Source organism: Pristiophorus japonicus, unplaced genomic scaffold (assembly GCF_044704955.1).
Source record: "Pristiophorus japonicus isolate sPriJap1 unplaced genomic scaffold, sPriJap1.hap1 HAP1_SCAFFOLD_839, whole genome shotgun sequence".
NCBI lineage: Eukaryota > Metazoa > Chordata > Chondrichthyes > Pristiophoridae > Pristiophorus > Pristiophorus japonicus.
In genome coordinates, this window is record NW_027254761.1 from 122,820 (window position 1) to 145,151 (window position 22,332).

Genomic DNA, 22,332 nt, shown 5'->3' on the forward strand with positions numbered 1-22,332 from the left:
ATTCGTTGACTGGGGTTCCCCCCGCGCAACTATTGATGAAACGAACCTTAAAGACCAGGCTCTCGTCAATCCTCCCAGACATGCATGAAATTGTTGAGGCTAAGCTTCAAAAGCTAACTGAGGACATGACCGAAATTCAAGGGGGAGGTGGCATGAGATAGGGGACAAAGTGTTTGTGCTAAACTATGGCCGGGGTCCCAAATGGCTTGCAGGGACAGTAACAGACAAAGAGGGAAACAGGCTACTGGTTGTACAAATGGACAATGGCCAAACCTACCGGAGGCATGTAGACCAAGTAAAAAGTAGATTCACCGATAACACTGAAGAACCAGAGGCAGACTACAATGTGGAACTCACACCATACCTGATGGACAGACAGGGGGAACAACCTGAGGAAAGGGCAGTCTCAACAGACAGCCCAGGCGAGATACCAGCAATCACACCAAATGAAACAGACAGCCCAGGCGAGATACCAGCAATCACACCAAACGAAAAACAGGCACCAAGGAAAACAACTGAACCACAACTAAGACGCTCCACGCGAGAGCACAGACCACCTGAGAGACTGAATCTATAAAGGCAATAAGACCTTGGGGGAGGGTGATGTCATGTATCTCACATTACTGTATATAACTGTATCTCACCATGCTATACATGACTGTAACTGGATATGACCTGTAACAATAAGCATACCTTACCACCAGGGGTGCACTTGCAGGAGACACTCCATACCTGTCCCACTGAGGTATATAATGGGAGGTCTCAGGCAAGTGCAGCACTGGAGAGCTGGAATTAAAGGTGCAGGTCCTGAGTGACCTTCAGCATATGTCTCGTGTAAGTCAGTACATTAGAGTCAGGACTGAACACCAATCACCTCTTCCAATACTGGCCCTCAGCTTACACTCATTTGGTGCTGACATTCACTCATGTGATGAGTTTTGGCATGCTGCTGTAGGGGCAAAGAGGACTATTGTTTTGTCATGCTGCAGATGGGTAGTGGATTGAAGGAATGTTCCTTAATCTGAACGTGTGTGAGAAGGAGGTGAGGCCCTGGTCTCAAAGGTAGACAGTGTTATACAGAAGAGAGAGCTTCACTGATGAATTGTGCCCTGATGCTTTTTGCAGCAGTCACTGAGAAGTTCTCTGAGTGCAGGTTATCGTGATGCTCTCCTCCATGTAGGTCTGGTTCCAATGAAGCCAGGGCCTCCTTAACAGCAATGTAAAGGCCCACAGTCAGATAAACCACAAGTGTCAGAGGAACAAGTCGGGATAAGGTAGTGTAGTCCCAAGAGCCTCCTACATAGCTGGACCCTGTCTGTGCCCGCTGTCACCCAAACCCACTGTGCTGAAATGTGTAGCAGTAGCACTACAATACCAGAATGTACAGCCATACCGACACACTCTCTGCACCAGTTTCAGCTCCTCCAGTACCTTCTAAACAAAAAGTACAGTAACTGCACCGATATGTAAATCTGTAAAAATCTGGAGTGTGTTAGAGATTAGAATCCACATCTCCTTATCGCTGTTCAGAATCATTTGCTGTATCACACCTGATACAAATATATTTAGTAACCAGAGCCAGTGATAAGTAGCTGTGCAGTATTTTCAATCCACCTGATCCCAGTGTCACCATTCAGATAGTTTCCAATATGAATACTCATTTCACAAACTTTAAGCTTTCCATTAGGGCGTGCATGCACGTGTGCAAGTGCCCTTGGGTGTGTTTGTATGGGTCACTAAAGTGATGTCGGTTTTATACAGTGCTAACTCCCAAGTACTGTAGCAGTGTTTCATTTAGTAATCCTTGAATTTTACAGAGGTGTGCTGGATTTCCCTGCTCCAATCTTCTGTAACAGCAGCTGCAGTATAGTTGTACAGACTTCCAGGTAGTAACGATACTGCAGTGCTGTCATTAGAATGTCTGCGATGTGCAATGGCGTATGTTTGAACTTTCTGTGCTGTTCCTACTTGAGCTGTAATAAAACCCGGCACTATGGCACTAGATTTTGGTCGACCAAACGTGGACTGGTTCTGACGCAAGTATGGAGCTTTCAACCATGGAACGGAGTGGTTGAGATATGTTGGCTCATGGCCTTTTTTGGGGTATTGTGCACTGCTACCAATATACCGAGTAAGCCCGGTGATAACACACTTTTTTGTGTCTGTATCTTTTGAATACAATTTCACCACAACTGATCCTTGAGTATTGTAATGAATGGGCGTGTCACGTAGTTTAAAAGAATTCACATACAGGCATCTTCCACCGTTTAAAATGACGATCATTTTTAGCGTGGAATCAAGTCATCTTCGACCCTGAGGGACTGCCTATGATGATAACTACATTGTGCCAGATTTTGTTGGAGTGGGGCATCGAGTGGCCTGTCCCGTTGGACTTACAACTGCAAGTTTAGATTTTTACATTTTTTTGCCCAATGTTGCTGGAAGTGCGTGCTGATAACAGGGGCAGCAGGGCATCTGGGGCCTTGGTGAGTGCAGGGACCAACAGTGCATCTCCTCAACCAATGAGATTTAAGGATTGAGAAATAAACAGCGGAAGGACTGGGGAGGGGGAATTAGAGTGGGTGAATTCAATGTGAAATCAGGTACAAAAAGAGAAATGGAGAGTGAAAGAAAGTTTGGATTAAGAGAGAGAGAGAAAGGAAAAGTAAGAATTAAAAAAAAATGACATTTTAAAAAATCTCAAAATTCACAGTTTGAAGGAATGAGACTCCGTGCTTGTAATTGTTTACTTTCTGGGGAAGAGAGGTTGTTTGGCAGTCATTACCAATTATCAGAGATTATGTACTGTTAATGACTAGACTTGACTTTCTGCGATGAGTTTAATGGACAATTGATGTGCAAATCCAGCAACTTCATGAAAATCACAGAAGTCAAACGCGAGTTGTTGTTTTCGAAACATTTGTGGCGATTCGCAACTGACAGGGTATCGCTCCCTCGCCACAAATTGCTGGCCGATTTGCGTGTTAATAATGGCGTGCGTCGCTCACACACTGCTCTGTTTTCAGCAAAGTCTGGCCCTTTGTGTTTATTGGTCTTGGTGACACCTTCATTGGTGAAGCATTCACTCGGATAAGGAGCTCTTGCAGAACTGCTTTTATTGTTTTTTTTTCTGGTGTAGGAAGTAAGGGTTATTGAAAGATGACTTTGAATTTCAGTGCTTGTCAATATGGTGACTAGATTGAGCTAGACATCAATAGAATAGCATTAGTTTTAGAATAAGTTGCAAAGTAATGATTTTCAATGGCTTGCAGAGTGAGAGAGAAAGTGAAGGAGATCCCATACTGCGTTTCCTCAGGCCAAGGAACCAAGTTTATTCCGATAAATTACTCTGCAATAATATCCTGAATGACCATATTAAGGTAATACCTGAAATATCTTTCCAATATGCTTTAAAATCATGCAAGTGTTTGACCTCTGCCTTTCTATTTTTAAAGTGTGAGATGATCTACATTCTGTTAAGGTGATCTTTAGGGGCTGGAATGAGCTTTGTTTGAACACGTAGCACTGAAAGTTTGCTGGATCTATTTGAGTTTGTATTGAACAGTCATTTAACTTTTCAATTGATTGCCTTAATATGGATTCCCATTCAGCGCTGTAAATGGCAGCAACTGTGCTCCAGGCCCTGGGTGACTGTGCAGATGGGGATTTGCTCTTGTACTCTGCTTCTGTCATTCATAGTTAATTCCGTGCGTTTCATGCAGCGTGTCCCCGACAAATGCAGAAGATTTCATTTTCTGTTTCCCCCACAAACATTATTCACAAGTGGAACAAAGGGCACAGCATCATTGTGGGCTGTTGAATGATGCTTGGAATAAATCCAGTTAAATTATATTTGATGCAGGATTTGCTCAGTTGAGCAAGTTAAGAATTAGAATGATTTCAATTATTCATGGTGCTTTAATACATCTGATTTTTCTTGAACTGCAAAGACTAAATCTTAGTTTAGATCCACAGATATTGCAATACAGTAAGCTGTATAATTATTTGTAAACCTCGAATGATTGGTTATGGGTCTCGTAGAATTTTGTGAGGCATTATTGATGCATGCTCATTTTCTTTAATGTTGAGTGCACCTATTTATTGTGTTTAGTTCCTGCCCTCCAAGTAGTGTATCTAGTTGTGATTGTGAGGATTGTGAGCGTATCCTCACAATGGTCAGAGGCTCATCATTTCTCCCTTCACTGTCTTTAACTGCAACAGGTTTGCATTGGGTGATAAGGTGCGGGGGGGGTTGAGGGATGTTATAGGCCAGGGGCAGCACGGGCCAGCCCACACTGCGATGTGCATGCAGCAGAGCTGGTCTCCAGTGGTCTTGGTTAACTCTTGCCACTGGACCAAGACCTGGCTCTGTCAAGCCCGTGTGGTGGCTGGTGTGCAACGGCCACCACACATTAAAAAAATCCACGCACAGGCATCTTCCACCCTTGAGGATGTAGTTCGGGTCCTTCATTGAGACACCTGTGAACTCATCCTTTTTTGGCGTGGAAGCAAGTCATCCTCGTTTTGAGGGACCGCCTGCGATGATGAGAATGAGTAATTTGAGATCAATGGTCTCTCTGATGGATATTAAACTTACTTTCCTTCAGCTGTGAAATTTCAGTCCTGAGTTCAGCGAGTGAGCTTCTTATCTCCTCAGACATTCCTGGAACTGAAAGAGGAACAAGACTTTCGTTCTTGTAGCACTACTGGTTATCGTGATGCTCTTCTCCATGTAGTTCTGGCTCCACTGAGGCCAGGGCCTTCTCACCAGCAATGTCAGGGTCCTGCCCTTTTTCAATGGTGAAGTTGTGATGGGCCCAGCATAAGATCTGGAGCCCCCGGAGAACCCCTCCTGACCTGTCCAGGTAGTGAAAATGTGCCTTTAAAACCCTGTTGATTCTCACGATGACCAATTTAGTAGAGGGACTGCAGCATTGCCTCTTTGATGACGTGCACCCTTCTTATATAAATCTCCTCAGTAAGGTTCTCAGATGACCTGTACTGCCTGGATATTCAATGGGGGTGTTGAGAGGGTAATATCTGGTGCTTATTAATTCTCTTTTGTTCCTTAGCTACTTCCTCCTCCATGATAATGGGAGACAAGGTTATGCCCATAGGGAATACCATAACCTCCTCCTCAAAAGTCTCCCTGTAAATAGAGTATGGTTTTTGGGCGGGGGAGCCGGGGGGTGGGTGAAGGGGACAATCTGCCTGTGAGCCGACCCTGTCAGAATCAGTGAGACGCAGGTCCAGATGGACGTGTGTAAACTGAATGGTAAAAGAGAGACCAGTGTAAAACCAAGTATTTCCAAGCTGCAGAAATCACTCGTTAAATTTGCCAAATGGCGGAAATGGCTTCTGCTTGATATTCCCGTAATAAAAATTAACTCTCCCTGTGTGTATAATGGCTGCTGTGTTTATTTCCTAAAGCACAGTGACTGCTTTTAAAAAAATCAATTAATTTGGTGAGGTTCTGTGGACATGAAAGGCTTTGCTCATTCTTTGACAGGCAGCGAGAATGCCTGATTGTGGGAGCTGATTTTTCTGTCGGGTGCAGGAATCTGGTGGAATCATGAATTGGAACAGTTATTGGCAGCACCCAGTCCAATAGACTGTAAACAAATTAATGAAATTAAATAAATCAATTGAACAAGCAGAAGCAAGCCGCAATGTTTAAAGATGTTGACAAGGGTTCAGATAGACATGGTGGAGATCCAACATTAGATTGATTGGCGGCAGTGGGAAAGGAGAAGGAATGTGCAGACTCGGCACAAGGGCGACAACTGGAGTCTGTCAAGCAGCAGAGGCAGTGAAAGGCTGGAAAGGAACAGTCATTTCTCCCAGCCTTTCCACCATCAATTAAACTGCATGCAGCCAAAGACCAACACTGATAATCCTGCCAACGAACATTGCAGGATGAGCAGCCACTACAGGAATTCTGCATATGAAAGATTCCAAAAAGGTTTATTATTTTCCTGGCTTCCAGAACTGCCTCAACACTAATTATCATCATGGTGTCAGCCCCCAGTGCCTGACCTAATTGATCTCTGACCTACTATAGTGCTCCTACGAGGTGCTCTCTCAGTGGCCGCAGCATGGGAGGTGGAAGGCTGCTGTCACCCAAAGGAACATTGGGAACAGGAGTAGGCCATTCAGACCCTCAATTAGATCATAGCTATTCTGTACCTCAACTCCATTTACTCACCTTTGCAACATATCCCTTAGTACACTAAATTAACAAAAATATATTGATCTGAGTCTTGAAAGCTCCAATTTGGGGATGGAGTTCCAGATTTCCATTAATACTGTGTAAAAAAAGTCTTTCTTGATTTTGCTCCTCAATGGCCTATCTGTAATTTTAAGATTTTGCCCCCTTGTTCTGGGTTCACCCACCAGGGTAACTAGTTTCTCTGCATCTACCCTATCAAATCCTTTTAACATCATAAATGCTTTGATCAGATCATCTCCCAATCCAATATGCTCAAGCGAATAGAAGCCAAGTTTGTGCAACAAAGCAAACTCAAGGGTTCCTGAGATGTTCGTGGTCGGTGACCTCTAGGAGCTGGATCCCAAGAGGGACCGGCTGCAGACTGCAGCAACTCGGTGGGACATGTTTACAAGGCCAGGCCTTTGCTCAATTTATATTGTCAAAAGCTGTTGAGAGGCATGAACTGGAAGTTTTCCAGCATAGTTGCAACCAATTGACATCAGCTCTATCTCTCTATCCCTCACTTCTATTGACCCCTCCACTGCCTCTGTGTTGACAGCCTGCTTGTCTGACATCCAGTTTTGGATGATTGTTAACTTACAACAACAAAACTCTGAAGATTTTATGCATGTCTTTGGTCCCCATTACAAACTCCGCTCCCTCACCACCGACTCTATCTCCCTCCCAGCCATTGTCTCAGGCTCAACTGAAGTGTGCACACCCTCAACGTCCAATCCAACCCTGAGCTGAGTCTCTGACCCCGTGTCCTCTCCATCACACAGACTGCCGAATTCAACATTGCCACCTCCATCTCCACCTCAGCCCACCTGCTACTGAACCCCTCATCCATGACTTTGTCACCTCCACTATTGATTATACAATGCTTTCCTGGCCGGCTACTTATATCTTATCCAATAGGGAGTGCAAGTGATCCGTCCATCAGATCCCAGTCGGATCGGCCACAAATGTTACAGGAATAAGTCGGGACAAGGTAGTGTAGCCCCTAGGGCCCTCTACATAGCCTGTCTGTGCCCTGTGTCACCCAAACCCCCTGTGCTGAAAGGTGTAGCAGTAACACTACAATACCAGAATGTACAGCCATACCGACACACTCCCTGCACCAGTGTCAGCCCCTCGAGTACATTCAAAACAAAAAGTACAGCAACGGTACCGATATGTAAAACTGTAAATGTCTGGTGTTTGAGAGATTAGAATTAATATCTCCTTATCGCTGTTCAGAATCGTTTGATGATCACACCTGATCCAAATGTATTTAGTAACCGGAGCCGGTGATAAGTCGCTGTGCAGTATTATCAATCACCTGATCCCAGTGTCACCATTCAGATAGTTTCCAGTATAATAATTGGAGATCAAAGGTCTCTCTGCTGGTTATTAAACTTACCCTCCTTCAGCTGTGAAATGTCAGTCCTGAGTTCGGCGAGTGAGCTTCTTGTCTTCTCAGATGATCCTGTAACTGAAAGAGGAAAAAGACTTTAGATCATGTGGCACTGTTTGTAGAGCAAGATCAATTTTACTTTTGAATTATGACAGATTTTCACAGAGAAAACAGGCAAAACTATTTCCACTGGTACTTGGTAACTAGAGAGTGTCAATTGAAAATGATCACTGACACAATGAAGGGAGAGGTTCGGAACTGTTTTATGCAAACGGTTTTGAAGACATGGAATGCCCGACCAGAAATAGTGATGGAAGCTGAATCCAGATCAGAATCCAACTTTTAAAAGGGACTTGATTAGATATTTCAAAAAGAAAATTTAGAAGGGTATGGAGATGGGGCAGGTAAAAGAGCCAGCTCACACAGTGGGCTGAATGGCCTCCTGTGCTGTAACATTCTATTGATTTTAATTGTACAGTACATGGACACTGGTTTATTATCTTATTCATTTTCTTCACTGGAAATTCCCCCAATGTGTTCACAGCATAAAAATCTGTCGTGCTTTTATAATTGGTCCCTGGGAAATGTGAACCAATCAAATCCACCTATACTTGATTGGTTCATAATGTCAACCAATCAAAACACACGTCAGTGTCAAATGCACTGGAGATCAATCCTTGAAGAACGAGCAGACCATCTGAAAAACTAGAGACCCCCTTTGACTTGGAGATCCTGAATGTCATTTAACACTTACTGTTACACTTTATCTGGGAAAGTTCCATCTTGAAATCAGCCACTGACGCTTTCATTTCACTAAACATCTGTGGAACTGAAATGGAAGAAAAGCTTTAGATCTCAACCCAGAAAAACACTGTAGCACAGGCGAGAATAGCTTGTACACAAATGGCAGCGAAGAGGCTGTTCTGGTGCTCGATTGGAGTTTAATGATATCGTTAATAGGCTAATTATTCTTGCTGGCAGTTGACTTTGATGTTGCCTCTTCCACAAAGTCAGGATGTGTATTCCTTTGAGAGTTCTGAACGCACAACACAATTGTGAGGAGGACATGGTAAATGCACAGGTTTTCGGGCTTAAATCGGATACAGAGATAAGGAAAGGCTAGGTCATGAATGGATTAAAATACGAATATGAGAATTTTAAATTGGAGGCATTGGGGGACCTGGAGCCAATGTAGTTCAGCAAGGACAGGGGTGATAAGAAAGTGAGACTTGGGATGTGGGACATGATATGGGCAGTAGTGTTTTAGATGAGCTGAAGGTTACCGAGAGTGCAACATTGGAGGCTGGGCAGGGGAACAGCGGAGTCTGGAGGGGCAGAGACATGGATGAGGGTCTCTGCAGCAGGTGGTGGGTGATGTTACAGAAGTGGAAGTAGGCAGTCTCCGTGATGCAAAGGATATGGGGTTGGAAGCTCAACTCGGGGTCCAATAGAATGCTGAGGTTGTGAATATTTTGGGTCCCTGAGACAATGACCCTGATAATAACTTGTGTTTGGAGCGGGGACTGCAATATCGGGTGGGAAACCGAGAAGGAATTTCAGTCCGTCTGTCTGTGGCATTTTAACATAGCCACCTCTTTATCATTTTACTTCCGGGTTTGGGGTTGAATGTGCGGTACCGGGAGTGGTGTGGGCCCAACTGACATTATCCCAACTCCAGTATTTAAAGATCCAATCCAAAGATGGAATTTGGAGAAGTTGGGAGATTTTGCAGAGGGATGGCCATCGTACAAGATGGGCTCAGGACCCTCAAAGGCTGTGCCTCACTTTAATGATGCATCACTCGATGTACAGAGAATGCTGTCAGGAGCCAGAGAGAGATCCCATTTGCCAGCAACAGACAGAAGAAACCATCTGCTGGCAGAAAGGAGGCATGGCTGGAGGTGGCCCAGGAGGTCAGCAGCAGCAGCATTGTGCCATGCTCCTGGATTCAGTGCAGAAAGTGCTATAATAACCTAACCAGGTCAGGAAAGGTGAGTACAGTTCCACATTCACCGACACCCTGTTGTGCACATTATCTCCCACCAACTCCCCCCCTCCCCCCCCCACCCCCCCCCAAACCCACTCTACCTTGTCAAGCCTACTCCATTACTGTACTCCTCACTCCGACCTACCTTGCGAGGACACCCATTAAAGAAGCAGTAGCAGGACATTTGGAAAAGCAAAATTCGGTCAGGCAGAGTCAGTGTGGATTTATGAAGTGGAAGTCATGTTTGACAAATTTGCTAGAATTCTTTGAGGATGTAACGAACAGAGTGGATAAAGGGGAACCAGTGGATGTGGTGTATTTGGACTTCCAGAAGGCATTTGATAAGGTGCCATAAAAATGATTACTGCACAAGATAAAAGATCACGGGGTTGGGGGTAATATATCAGCATGGATAGAGGATTGGCTAACGAACAGAAAACAGAGTGTCAGGATAAATGGTTCATTCTCGGGTTGGCAATCAGTAACTAGTGGGGTGCCGCAGGAATCAGTGCTGGGACTCTAACTATTTACAATCTATATTAACGACTTGGAGGAAGGGATTGAGTGTATCGTAGCCAAGTTTGCTGACGATACAATGATGGGAGGAAAAGCAATGTGTGAGGAGGACACACAAAATCTGCAAAAGGACATAGACAGGCTAAGTGTGTGGGCAAAAATTTTGGCAGATGGAGTATAATGTTGGAAAGTGTGAGGTCATGCACTTGGGCAGAAAAAAATCAAAGAGCAAGTTATTATTTAAATGGTATCTTGGCCTTTATTGCAAAGGGGAAGGAGTATAAAAGCAGTGAAGTCTTGCTACATTTGTACAGGGTATTGGTGAGGCCACACCTGGAATACTGCATGCAGTTTTGATTGCCATGTTTACGAAAGGATATATTTGCTTTGGAGGCAGTTCAGAGAAGGTTCACAAGGTTGATTCCAGGGATGAGGAGATTGACTCATGAGGAAAGTTAAGTAGGTTGGGCCTCTACTCTTCGAATTCAGAAGAATGAGAGATGATCTTATCAAAACGTATAAGATTATGAGGGGGTTTGACAAGGTGGATGCAGAGAGGATGTTTCCACTGATAGGGGAGACTAGAACTAGAGAGCATAATCTTCAAATAAGTGGCCGCCCATTTAAAACTGAGATGAGGAGGAATTTCTTCTCTGAGGGTTGTGGATCCATTATCCCAATGCTTTCCTGGCCGACTTCCACCCTGCATAACCTTCAGTTCATCGAAAACTCTGCTACTTATATCTTATCTGATAGGGAGTGCAGCTGATCCTGACACCATTCCATCTCAACAATGTAAAGGCCCACAGTCAGATGTGTCACAAGTGTCACAGCAATCAGTCGGGACAAGGTAGTGTGGTCCCAAGTGCCCCCTTCATAGCCAGACCCTGTCTGTGCCCACTGTCAGCCAAACCCAATGTGCTGAAATGTGTATCAGCAGCACTACAATACCAGAATGTACAGCCATACCAACACACGCCCTCCCTGCACCAGTGTCAGCCCCTCTAGTACATTCTCAACAAAAGGTACAGCAACTGTACCGCTATGTAAAACTGTAAATGTCTGGTATTTTAGAGATCAGAATCCACATCTCCTTATCGCTGTTCAGAATCGTTTGATGATCACACCTGATCCAAATGTATTTAGTAACCGGAGCCGGTGATAAGTAGCTGTGCAGTATTATCAATCACCTGATCCCAGTGTCACCATTCAGATAGTTTCCAGTATGAATAATTGGAGATCAAAGGTCTCTCTGCTGGTTATTAAACTTACTGTCCTTCAGCTGTGAAGTGTGAGGTGGGTGGGGTGGCTGACCCATCCACCTCCATGGCACGAACCTGGTATTGCAGTACTTCCAGGAACGGTGCTTGGGCTCTAGGCCTTTTGGCTAAGAGCATTAGCGCAGGGTGATCCTTGATGTGTGCAAGGTGACCTCTGGCGTTTGTGATCTGACAAAGAATTGGAAAGATTGGCTACGAAAAAAAGAAAAAAAGAAAAAAAGAAGAAAAAAAAAATTCAGCGAGTGGGCTTTCTGTCTGCCCAGACGATCCTCTAACTGAAAGAAGAACAAGACTTAAGATCGTGTGGCAGTGTTTGTAGAGCAAGATCAATTTTGCTTTTGAATTTTGAGATATTTTCACAGAGAAAACAGACAAAACTATTTCCGCTGGTTGGTGAGTTGGGATCGAGAGGGCCTCAATTGAAGATGATCACCGACACAGTGAAGGGAGAGGTTCGGAACTGTTTCATGCAAACTGTTTTTAAGACATAGAATTCCCGACCAGAAATAGTGGTGGAAGCTGAATCCAGATCAGAATTCAGCTTTTAAAAGGGACTTGGTTAGATTTTACAAAAATAATATTTCGAAGGGTATGGAGAAGGGACAGGTGAAAGAGACAGAGTGAACAGCTCTCTCTGAGAGCCAGCTCACGTCGTGGGCTGAATGGCCTCCTTCTGTGCTGTAAAAATCTATTGTTTTTAAATTGTCCAGTTCATGGACATGCGTTTATTATTTATTTAATGGAACCTTGGCCTTTATTGCAAAGGGGATGGAGTATAAAAGCAGGAAAATCTTGCTACAGTTATACAGGGTATTGGTGAGGCCACACCTGGAATACTGCGTGCAGTTTTGGTTTCCATATTTACGAAAGGATACACTTGCTTTGGGGAGAGTTCAGAGAAGGTTCAGTAGGTTCCGGAGATGGCTTGCATCTATGGTGTTGTGCATGGAGAAAGAGTCAGATTGAACACTGAGCTCAAAGTAAAGTGTGACCGTAGTCTTTTATTGCAGGTCTCCTGAGTGCCTCTCCAACCTGTGAAGCCTTCTAAAATACCTGTGCTCCCACGGGATTATGGGATCCTTTGGGACTCCAGGGGATGAGCCCTCTGGTGGCTGTACAGAGTAAATACAAGTACACACACAATAACACCACTCCGCCCCCTGCCCCCACCCCCGCCAAAGTCAATAGTGTAACTATTTACAATGTGAGTCGATCTGAGCCCTTCTTGTCCTGGTTGATCGTCTCGGTGTGAAAGCTGATGTTGTTGAATCATTTTTTGGGCCCTCGCTGGGCTGCTGTGCAGCTGGCCTTGCTGGGCTGCCTGGTGTGTTGGGCCCTACTGGGCTGCTGTGGATGATGGGTTCTGTTTTGTGGTCAACCGTGGTGCTGGTTGCCACTGGTGTGTAGGGGGATCAAAAAAGGTAGGGTACAAGGTGGGTTGCTCAGGATAGTACGGGAATCTGAGTTTGATTTGGTCCAAGTGTTTCCGGTGAATGAGTCCACTTGAAAGTTTGACCCGAAACACCCTGCTCCCCTCTTTGGCCACGACAGTGCCGGGAAGCCACTTGGGACCTTGTCCATAATTTAATACAAATACAGGATCTTTGACTTCAATCTCGCATGACACATTTGCGCTATCATGGTATGCACTATGTTGAAGCCACCTGCTCTCTACCTGTTTATGTAGATCAGGGTGAACTCACAAGAGCCTTGTCTTAAGTGCTCTTTTCATGAGCAGTCCAGCAGGTGGGATCCCAGTGAGCGAGTGGGGTCTCGTGCGGTAGCTAAGCAGGACTCGGGAAAGGCGAGTCTGCAGTGAGCCTTCAGTTACCCTCTTCAAGCCTTGCTTGATGGTTTGCACTGCTCTCTCTGCCTGACCATTAGACGCTGGTTAAACGGGGCAGATGTGACATGTTTAATCCCGTTACGGGTCATGAATTCTTTGAACTCAGCACTGGTAAAACATGGCCCATTGTGGCTCACCAGGACATCGGGTAGGCCGTTTGTGGCAAACATGGCCCGCAGGCTTTCCGTAGTGGCAGCGGACGTGCTAGCCAACATTATCTCACATTCAATCCACTTGGAGTACGCATCTGCAACCACAAGGAACATTGAACGGGCCTGTACAGTCGATGTGTACCCAGAACATGGTTTGGAGGGCCAAGACCATAAACTTAGTGGCGCTTCCCTGGGTACATTGCTTAACTGCGAGCATGTATTACATCTGTGAACGCAGGACTCTAAGTCCGCATCGATACCGGGCCACCACACATGGGATCTGGCGATTGCTTTCATCATTACGATGCCTGGGTGGGTATTGTGGAGGTCATTGATGAAGGTACCTCTGCCCTTCTTGGGGACCACTACTCGATTGCCCCACAGAAGGCAGTCTGCCTGTATAGACATTTCATTCTTGCACCGCTGGAACGGTTTTATCTCTTCCTGCATTTCCACTGGGACACTGGACCAGCTCCCGTGAAGCACACAGCTTTTGACTAGAGATAATAAGGGGTCCTGGCTTGTCCAGGTTTTGATCTGCCGGGCAGTGATGGGTGATTGCTCACTCTCAAATGCTTCTATAACTATGGTTAGATCTGCGGGCTGCGCCATTTCCACCAATGGCAGCCTACTGAGAGCATCGATGCAGTTTTCTGTGCCTGACCTGTGGCGGATGGTGTAGTTGTATGCGGACATCGTGAGCGCCCATCTCTGGATGCGGGCCAATGCGTTGGTATTTATCCCTTTACTCTCGGAAAACAGGGATACAAGTGGCTTATGGTCCGTTTCCAATTCGAATTTTCGCCCAAAAAAGTATTGATGCATTTTCTTTACACCATAAACACAAGCTAACGCTTCTTTCTCAATCAGGCTATAGGCTCTCTCAGCCTTGGACCGACTCCTGGATGCATAAGCAACTGTTGCAGTTTCCCGAAATCATTAGCTTGTTGCAATACACACCCGACGCCATATGACGATGCATCACATGCTCGTATCAAACGCTTACATGGATCATACAACACAAGCAATTTGTTTGAGCATAACAATTTTCTCGCTTTTACAAAGGCATTTTCTTGGCTTTTGCTCCAAACCCATTCATCCCCTTTTCATAGTAAGACATGCAGTGGCTCAAACAGTGTGCTGAGACCCGGTAAGAAGTTACCAAAGTAGTTCAGGAGTCTCAGAAACGAACGCAGCTCCATCACGTTCTGTGGTCTCGGTGCGTTCTCGATTGCCTCCGTTTTCGCGTTGGTGGTCGTGATGCTGTCCGCCGCAATCCTCCTTCCCAGGAACTCCATTTCAGGTGCCAGCAAACGCACTTCGAGCATTTTAACCTGAGCCCCATGCGGTTGAGTCGACTCAGAACCTCCTCCAGGTTCTGCAGATGCTCGACTGTGTTCCGACCTGTGACCAAGATGTCGTCCTGGAAGACCACGGTGTGCGGGACCGACTTCAGTAAGTTTTCCATGTTTCTCTGGAATATCGCCGCTGCCGATCGGATTCCAAACGGGCATCTGTTATAAACAAAAAGACCTTTATGTGTGTTGATGCAGGTGAGGTCCTTCGATGATTCCTCTAGTTCATGCGTCATGTAGGCTGAAGTCAGATCCAGCTTCGTGAACGTCTCTCCTCCTGCCAGCGTTGCAACGAGGTCGTCGGCCTTTGGTAGTGGGTATTGGTCATGCAGGGAGAAACGATTGATAGTTACTTTGCAATCGCCACAGATTCTGATGGTGCCGTCTCCCTTGAGGACTGGGATGATAGGATTGGCCCACTCGTTGAACTCGGTCGGGGAAATGACACCCTCTCTTTGCAGCCGGTCTAGCTCGATCTCTACCGTTTCTCTCATCATGAATGGTACTGCTCTCGCCTTTTGATGGATGGGTCGTGCCCCTGGAATTAGGTGGATCTGCACTTTTTCTCCTTCGAATTTCCCGATGCCTGGTTCAAACAGCAAAGGAAATTTGTTTAAGACCAGGGCACATGAAGTTTCGTCAGCGAACGATAGCGCTCTGATGTTTTCTCAGTTCCAGCGTATCTTTCCCAGCCAGTTCCTGCCGAGCAGCGTGGGACCATCACCCGGTACAACCCAGAGTGGTAGCTTGTGCACCGCTCCATCGTAGGGGACCTTTACGGTAGCACTGCCGATTACAGGAATCAGTTCTTTTGTGTAAGTTCTTAGTTTTGTGCGAACTGGAGTTAAGACTGGCCTTGAGGCCTTGTTGCACCACAACCTTTCACAATCTTTTTTGCCCATGATGGACTGGTTCGTGCCGTGTCCAGCTCCATTGACACCGGAAGTCCATTTAGTTCAACATTCAGCATTATCAGGGAACAATTCGTGGTAAATATGTGCACTCCATGTACCTCTGCCTCCTCGATCTGAGGCTCTGGTTCGTTGTGATCCTCCGTGGATCTGTCCTCCTCTGCAACATGGTGGTTTTCAGGTTTAACAGGCTTTACAGCTCGCCTGCACACTCGTTGGAGGTGTCCCATTGTTCCACAGCCCTTGCAAACATACTCTTTGAATTAACATGAATGGAAACGATGATCACCCCCGCAGTGCCGACAAGGTGTTAATGGCCTTGCATTCATCATCCTTGATGGTGGACTCTGAGACATCTGCGGACGTGCAGCTGCAGGTATGTGTGACCTGCCCTGTATGTTACGATTCGAAAACAACATCACTTTGTTCACAGTACTTGGAGCAGCACTTGTGTACTGAGAGATTTGCTTCGTATTGTGACTGGTGGTCATGAACGCCTGGGCTATCGCGATGGTCTTACTCAAGGTTGGGGTCTCTACAGTCAAAAGTTTGCGAAGTATGGTTTCGTGGCCAATGCCAAGTACGAAAAAGTCTCTGAGCATGTGCTCCAAATGTCCTTCAAATTCGCAATGTCCTGCAAGGCATCTTAGCTCGGCGACATAACTCGCCACTTCCTGGCCTTCAGAACTTTTGTAGGTGTAGAACCAGTACTTCGCCATCAGAACGCTTTCCTTTGGGTTCAAATACTCTCGGACCAGTCTTCATGTACAATTTCTTCATGTGTTTCGCTGGAGTGAGCAGATTCTTCATGAGGCCATACGTTGGTGCCCCACAGACGGTGAGGAGGATCACCCTTCATTTGGCAGCACTCTCTTCCCCATCTAGCTCGTTGGCCATGAAGTATTGGTTGAGTCGCTGCACAAAAGTTTCCCAATCATCTCCCTCCGAGAATTTCTCCAGGATGCCCACTGTTCTCTGCATCTTTGGGTTCGTTATCTGTATCTCATCGCCAGTTGTTGTGTATGGAGAAAGAGTCAGACTGAACACTGTGAGCTCAAAGTAAAGTGTGATCTTAGTCTTTTATTGCAGGCCTCCAGAGTGCCTCTCCAACCTGTGAAGCCTCCTTAAATACCTGTGCTCCCAAGGGATTATGGGATCCCTTGAGACTCCAGGGGATGAGCCCTCTGGTGGCTATACAGAGTAAATACAAGTATACATATATAACACTTGGGTCGTAAGAGAAGTAGCGACAGGGACTGTGGATGCATTGGTTGTAATTTACCAAAATTCTCTGGATTCTGGGAAAGTCCCAACAAATTGGAAAACTGCAAATGTAACGCACCTATTTAAAAAAGGAGGCAGACAAAAAGCAGGAAACTATAGACCAGTTAGCCTAACATCTGTGATTGGGAAAATGTTGGAGTCCATTAATAAAGAAGCAGTAGCAGGACATTTGGAAAAGCAAAATTCGGTCAAGCAGAGTCAGCATGGATTTATGAAGGGGAAGTCATGTTTGACAAATTTGCTGGAGTTCTTTGAAGATGTAACGAACAGGGTGGATAAAGGGGAACCAGTGGATGTGGCGTATTTGGACTTCCAGAAGGCATTTGACAAGGTGCCACATAAAAGGTTACTGCACTAGATAAAAGATCACGGGGTTGGGAGTAATATATTAGCATGGATAGAGGATTGGATAACTAACAGAAAACAGAGTGTCAGGATAAATGGTTCATTCTCGGGTTGGCAACCAGTAACTAGTGGGGTGCCGCAGGGATCAGTGCTGGGACTCCAACTATTTACAATCTATATTAGCGACTTGGAAGAAGGGACTGAGTGTAAGCCAAGTTTGCTGACGATACAAAGAACTGCAAAAGCTTCTATAAATATGTGAAGAGAAAATAATTAGTGAAGAAAAATGTGGGTCCCTTGCAGTCGGATTCAGGTGAATTTATAATGGGTAACAAAGAAATGGCAGACCAATTGAACAAATACTTCGGTTCGGTCTTCACGAAGGAAGACACGAATAACCTTCCGAATGTACTAGGGGACAGTGGGTCTAGTGAGAAGGAGGAACTGAAGGATATCCTTATAAGGCGGGAAATTGTGTGAAGGAAATTGATGGGATTGAAGGCTGATAAATCCCTGGGGCCTGATAGTCTGCATCCCAGAGTACTTAAGGAAGTGGCCCTAGGAATAGTGGATGCATTGGTGATCATTTTCCAACAGTCAATCGACTCTGGATCAGTTCCTATGGACTGGAGGGTAGCTAATGGAACACCACTTTTTAAAAAAGGAGGGAGAGAGAAAATGGATAATTATAGACTGGTTAGCCTGACATCAGTCGTGGGGAAAATGTTGGAATCAATCATTAAGGATGAAATAGCAGCACATTTGGAAAGCAGTGACAGGATCGGTCCAAGTCAGCGTGGATTTATGAAAGGGAAATCATGCTTGACAAATCTTCTTGAATTTTTTGAGGATGTAACCAGCAGAGTAGACAAGGGAGAACCAGTGGATGTGGTGTACTTGGACTTTCAAAAGGCTTTTGACAAGTTCCCGCACAAGAGATTGATGTGCAAAGTCAAAGCGCATGGTATTGGGGGTAATATACTGACGTGGATAGAGAAATGGTTGGCAGACAGGAAACAGAGAGTTGTGATAAACGGGTCCTTTTCAGAATGGCAGGCAGTGACTAGTGGAGTGCCGCAGGGCTCAGTGCTGGGACCCCAGCTCTTTACTATATACATTAACGATTTGGATGAAGGAATTGAGTGTAATATCTCCATGTTTGCAGATGACACTAAACTGGGTGGCGATGTGAGCTGTGAGGGGGACACTAAGAGGCTGCAGGGTGACTTGGACAGGTTAGGTGAGTGGGCAAATGCATGGCAGATGCAGTATAATGTGGATAAATGTGAGGTTATCCATTTTGGGGGCAAAAACACAAAGGCAGAATATTAGCTGAATGGCGGCAGATTAGGAAAAGTGGAGGTGCAACGAGACCTGGGTGTCATGGTACGTCAGTCATTGAAAGTTTGCATGCAAGTACAGCAGGCGGTGAAGAAAGCAAATGGTATGTTGGCCTTCATAGCTAGGGGATTTGAGTACAGGAGCAGGGAGGTCTTACTGCAGTTGGACAGGGCCTTGAGGGAGTTAGATATGGCCCTTGCGGCTAAGGAGATCAATGAGTATGGAGAGAAAGCAGGAAAGGGGTACTGAGGGAATGATCAGCCATGACCTTATTGAATGGCGGTGCAGGCTCGAGGGCCCGAATGGCCTACTCCTGCGCCTATTTTCTATGTTTCTATGTTTCTATGTTTCTATGCTTCTATGTTTCTATGGGAGGAAAAGCAATGTGTGAGGACACAAAAATCTGCAAAAGGACTGAGACAGTTTAAGTGAGTGGGCAAAAATTTGGCAGAATTAGTATAATGTTGGAAAGTGTGAGGTCATGCACTTTGGCAGAAAAAAATCAAAGATCAAGTTATTATTTAAATGGAGAAAGATTGCAAAGTGCCACAGTACAGCGGAACCTGGGGGTACTTGTGCATGAAACGCAAAAGGATAGTATGCAGGTACAGCAAGTGATCAGGAAGGCCAATGGTATCTTGGCCTTTATTGCAAAGGGGATAGAGTATAAAAGCAGGGAAGTCTTGCTACAGATATATAAGGTATTGCTGAGGCCACACCTGGAATACTGCGTACAGTTTTGGTTTCCATATTTACGAAAGGATATACTTGCTTTGGAGGCAGTTGAGAGAAGGTTCACTCAGTTGATTCCGGGGATGAGTCGTTGACTTATGAGGAAAGGTTGAGTAGGTTGGGCCTCTACTCATTGGAATTCAGAAGAATGAGAGGTGATCTTATCGAAACATATAAGATTATGAGGGGGCTTGACAGGGTGGATGCAGAGAGGATGTTTCCACTGATGGGGGAGACTAGAACTAGAGGGCATAATCTTGGAATAAGTGGCCGCTCATATAAAACTGAGATGAGGAGAAATTTCTTCTCTCAGAGGTTTGTAAATCTGTGGAACTCGCTGCCTCAGAGAGCTGTGGAAGCTGGGACATTGAATAAATTTAAGACAGAAATAGACAGTTTCTTGAATGATATGGGGATAAGAGATTATGGTAAATGGGCAGGGAAGTGCCCCTTGGTCTGTCCTCCTACTCCTCTGGTACTTTCTCCTCCTTTGAGCATCTCACCTCGTTCCACCCGCCTCACATCTCATTTAAAATTCTCGTTCTCCACCACCCAGCCAAGCACCATAAACATTTTATCAGCGAGATTATCTTTAGTGCTCCCTCCCTCAGCCTCTGCACCAAGCAATTTCTCATCCCCAATGATTTTAACCTCCATCTCAATCCATCATGTTTTCTCTCCTATGATTTCACCACCCTCCTCCCTTAATCTCTTTCTCCACATAAACTCCCCAACACATATCCACGTCCTTGGTCTCACCTTGATCTCTCGTGGCCTCGCTACTCCCATCGTGTCACTCACAGATAAGGCCATCTCTGACCACTTCCTTGTATTGCTCTCCACCACATCACCCCCTCCCCCCCCTGACCCCTGCCCCCCCTGCCCCAGGCCCGCCCTGACCCTACTTCCTTCTGTGTCCGCCCCGGGAAAAAAACTCTCACCCACATCACTTACAACTGCACTTACAAAATCCAAACTGTCCAGCCTTTGGCCCTCGATTCAATCTGACATTTCTGCAGCTACCGACCTGCTCAACCACACCCTGACCACCACCGTTGATGCTCCCGTCTCTGTTAAAACCATTACACTCCCACCCTGTCCGTTCTGCCTGGTACTTGAATGGATATGGCAGACAACTGGTTTAGCCATTCACTGTCCGATATGGCTGAGCCATATAAAGCATTATCGGGTTTTGCTCTCGCCTTCCAAAACTGATCACTATTCCAGGATCAATATGTAGCTGATATTGTTAACGGTTCTCCTCGGGTATTGTCTCCCTTTCCTCAAAAAAACCAATTCTGGACTCAACGAGCTTGCAAACTTCCTGCCCATCTCCATCCTCCCTTTCCCTTCCAGAGTCTTTCATCGTGTTGTCGCCTCCCCCGGAGCTCCAGGTTTGAATCCCTCCAATCAGGTTTCCACCACTGCCACAGAACCAAAACAGCTTTTATCAAAGTTACAAATGACAGCCTTTGTGACGGTGGCAAAGATAAACTTTCCCTTCTTGACCAGCCTGCAGATTTTGACACGGTTGACCACTCCATCCTCCTCCAACGCCTTCCCACCTTCATCCAGCTGGGTGGGACTGCACTCGCCTGCTTCCATTCTTATCCAGCTAATTGTAGCCAGAGAGTCACCTGCAATGGATTCTCTTCCCGTTCCCACATCGTTACCTCTGGTGTCCTCCAAGGATCTATCCTTGGCCCCCTCCTATTTCTCATCCTTGTGCTGCCCTTCAGCGACATCATCCAAAAACACAGCATCAGTTTCCACATGTATGCTGTGACAGCCAGCTCTACCTCACTTCTCTTGACCCCTCCATGGTCTCTAAGTTGTCAGACTGCTTATCTGACATCCAATACTTAATCAGCTGAAATTTCCTGCAATTAAATATTTGGATTTTCCTGAGTCCCACCCACACAGTGCGGAGAGACCCGGGATATGGTGGGAAACCCGCAAGTGTGGAGTGACTTCACAGATCGTGAGCGACTTCAGGGGTGGGTTCCCTGAGTGGTGGGCTGGCTTCCAGTCGTGTGGGAAACTCAGAGAAGGAGACCGCAGCAACAGGTGGGCCCAGGATAGTGGGGACGGGGGTTCCAATCCCTGTGTCCGGGGGTGTGGGGGGTGCGGGCGGTAATTGTTCCTGGCGCAGGGTATGATCCCTCAGGAGGTCGGATCCCTGACCCCGGGGGAAGTGTTCCAGGCCCAGGGTATGACCCCTCGGGAGGTCGGATCCCTGACCCCGGGGGGGGGGGCGGTAAGTGTTCCAGGCCCAGGGTATGACCCCTCGGGAGGTCGGATCGCTGACCCCGGGGGGGTGGGTGTGTTCCAGGCCCAGGGTATGACCCCTCGGGAGGTCGGATCCCTGACCCCGGGGGGGTGGGTGTGTTCCAGGCCCAGGGTATGACCCCTCGGGAGGTCGGATCGCTGACCCCGGGGGGGTGGGTGTGTTCCAGGCCCAGGGTATGACCCCTCGGGAGGTCGGATCCCTGACCCCGGGGTTGGGGTGTTGCGGGCTGATGCTGGGGGAGCGGGGGGGGCCAGGAGCAAGCATTCCTGCTCCTCCCATCCCATCAGCATTGCTCCCCGAGGCTGAGGCCGCCTCATTGCAGCCACCCGGAATCCCAAGCCCCGGGATCTCAGCCGTCTGCAGTAAAACTGGCCAAGTTGGTTAAAGTAGAGGCTTCAGGCCTCATTATAATATTTAAATTGCCAACCCTCCTCTTGGCAGTGGGTTGGCCCCATGCCCCTATCCCACCTCGGTGAAAGTGGGCGGGTTGGAGGCTGATTGGGGTCGGCTTTTACATTTGTTTCAACTTTCATTTCCAACCCACCCACTCTTCCCACAGAAAATTCCGGCCACAATCTCCGTTCGCTAGCCACTGACTCCATCCTTCTCCATAGCATCTGTCAGAGGCTGAACCAGACTGTTCGCAACTTTGGTGTCATATTTCATCCTGAAATTAGCTTCCGACCACA

The 22,332-nt window shown here is 46.4% G+C and overlaps 1 protein-coding gene across 1 annotated transcript in view; it reads right to left on the reverse strand.

Moving 5' to 3' along the window:
• The window catches only part of LOC139257430 (CD209 antigen-like protein C), a 67,467-nt gene that overhangs the window by 41,094 nt on the left and 4,041 nt on the right, over positions 1–22,332 (reverse strand). Inside the window, exons 2-3 of the mRNA XM_070874488.1 lie at positions 8,359–8,433; positions 7,611–7,682 (exon numbers count right to left, since the gene is read on the reverse strand). Of these exons, the coding sequence (XP_070730589.1) occupies positions 7,611–7,682; positions 8,359–8,433 (147 nt within the window). The remainder of the gene's footprint in view (positions 1–7,610; positions 7,683–8,358; positions 8,434–22,332) is intronic.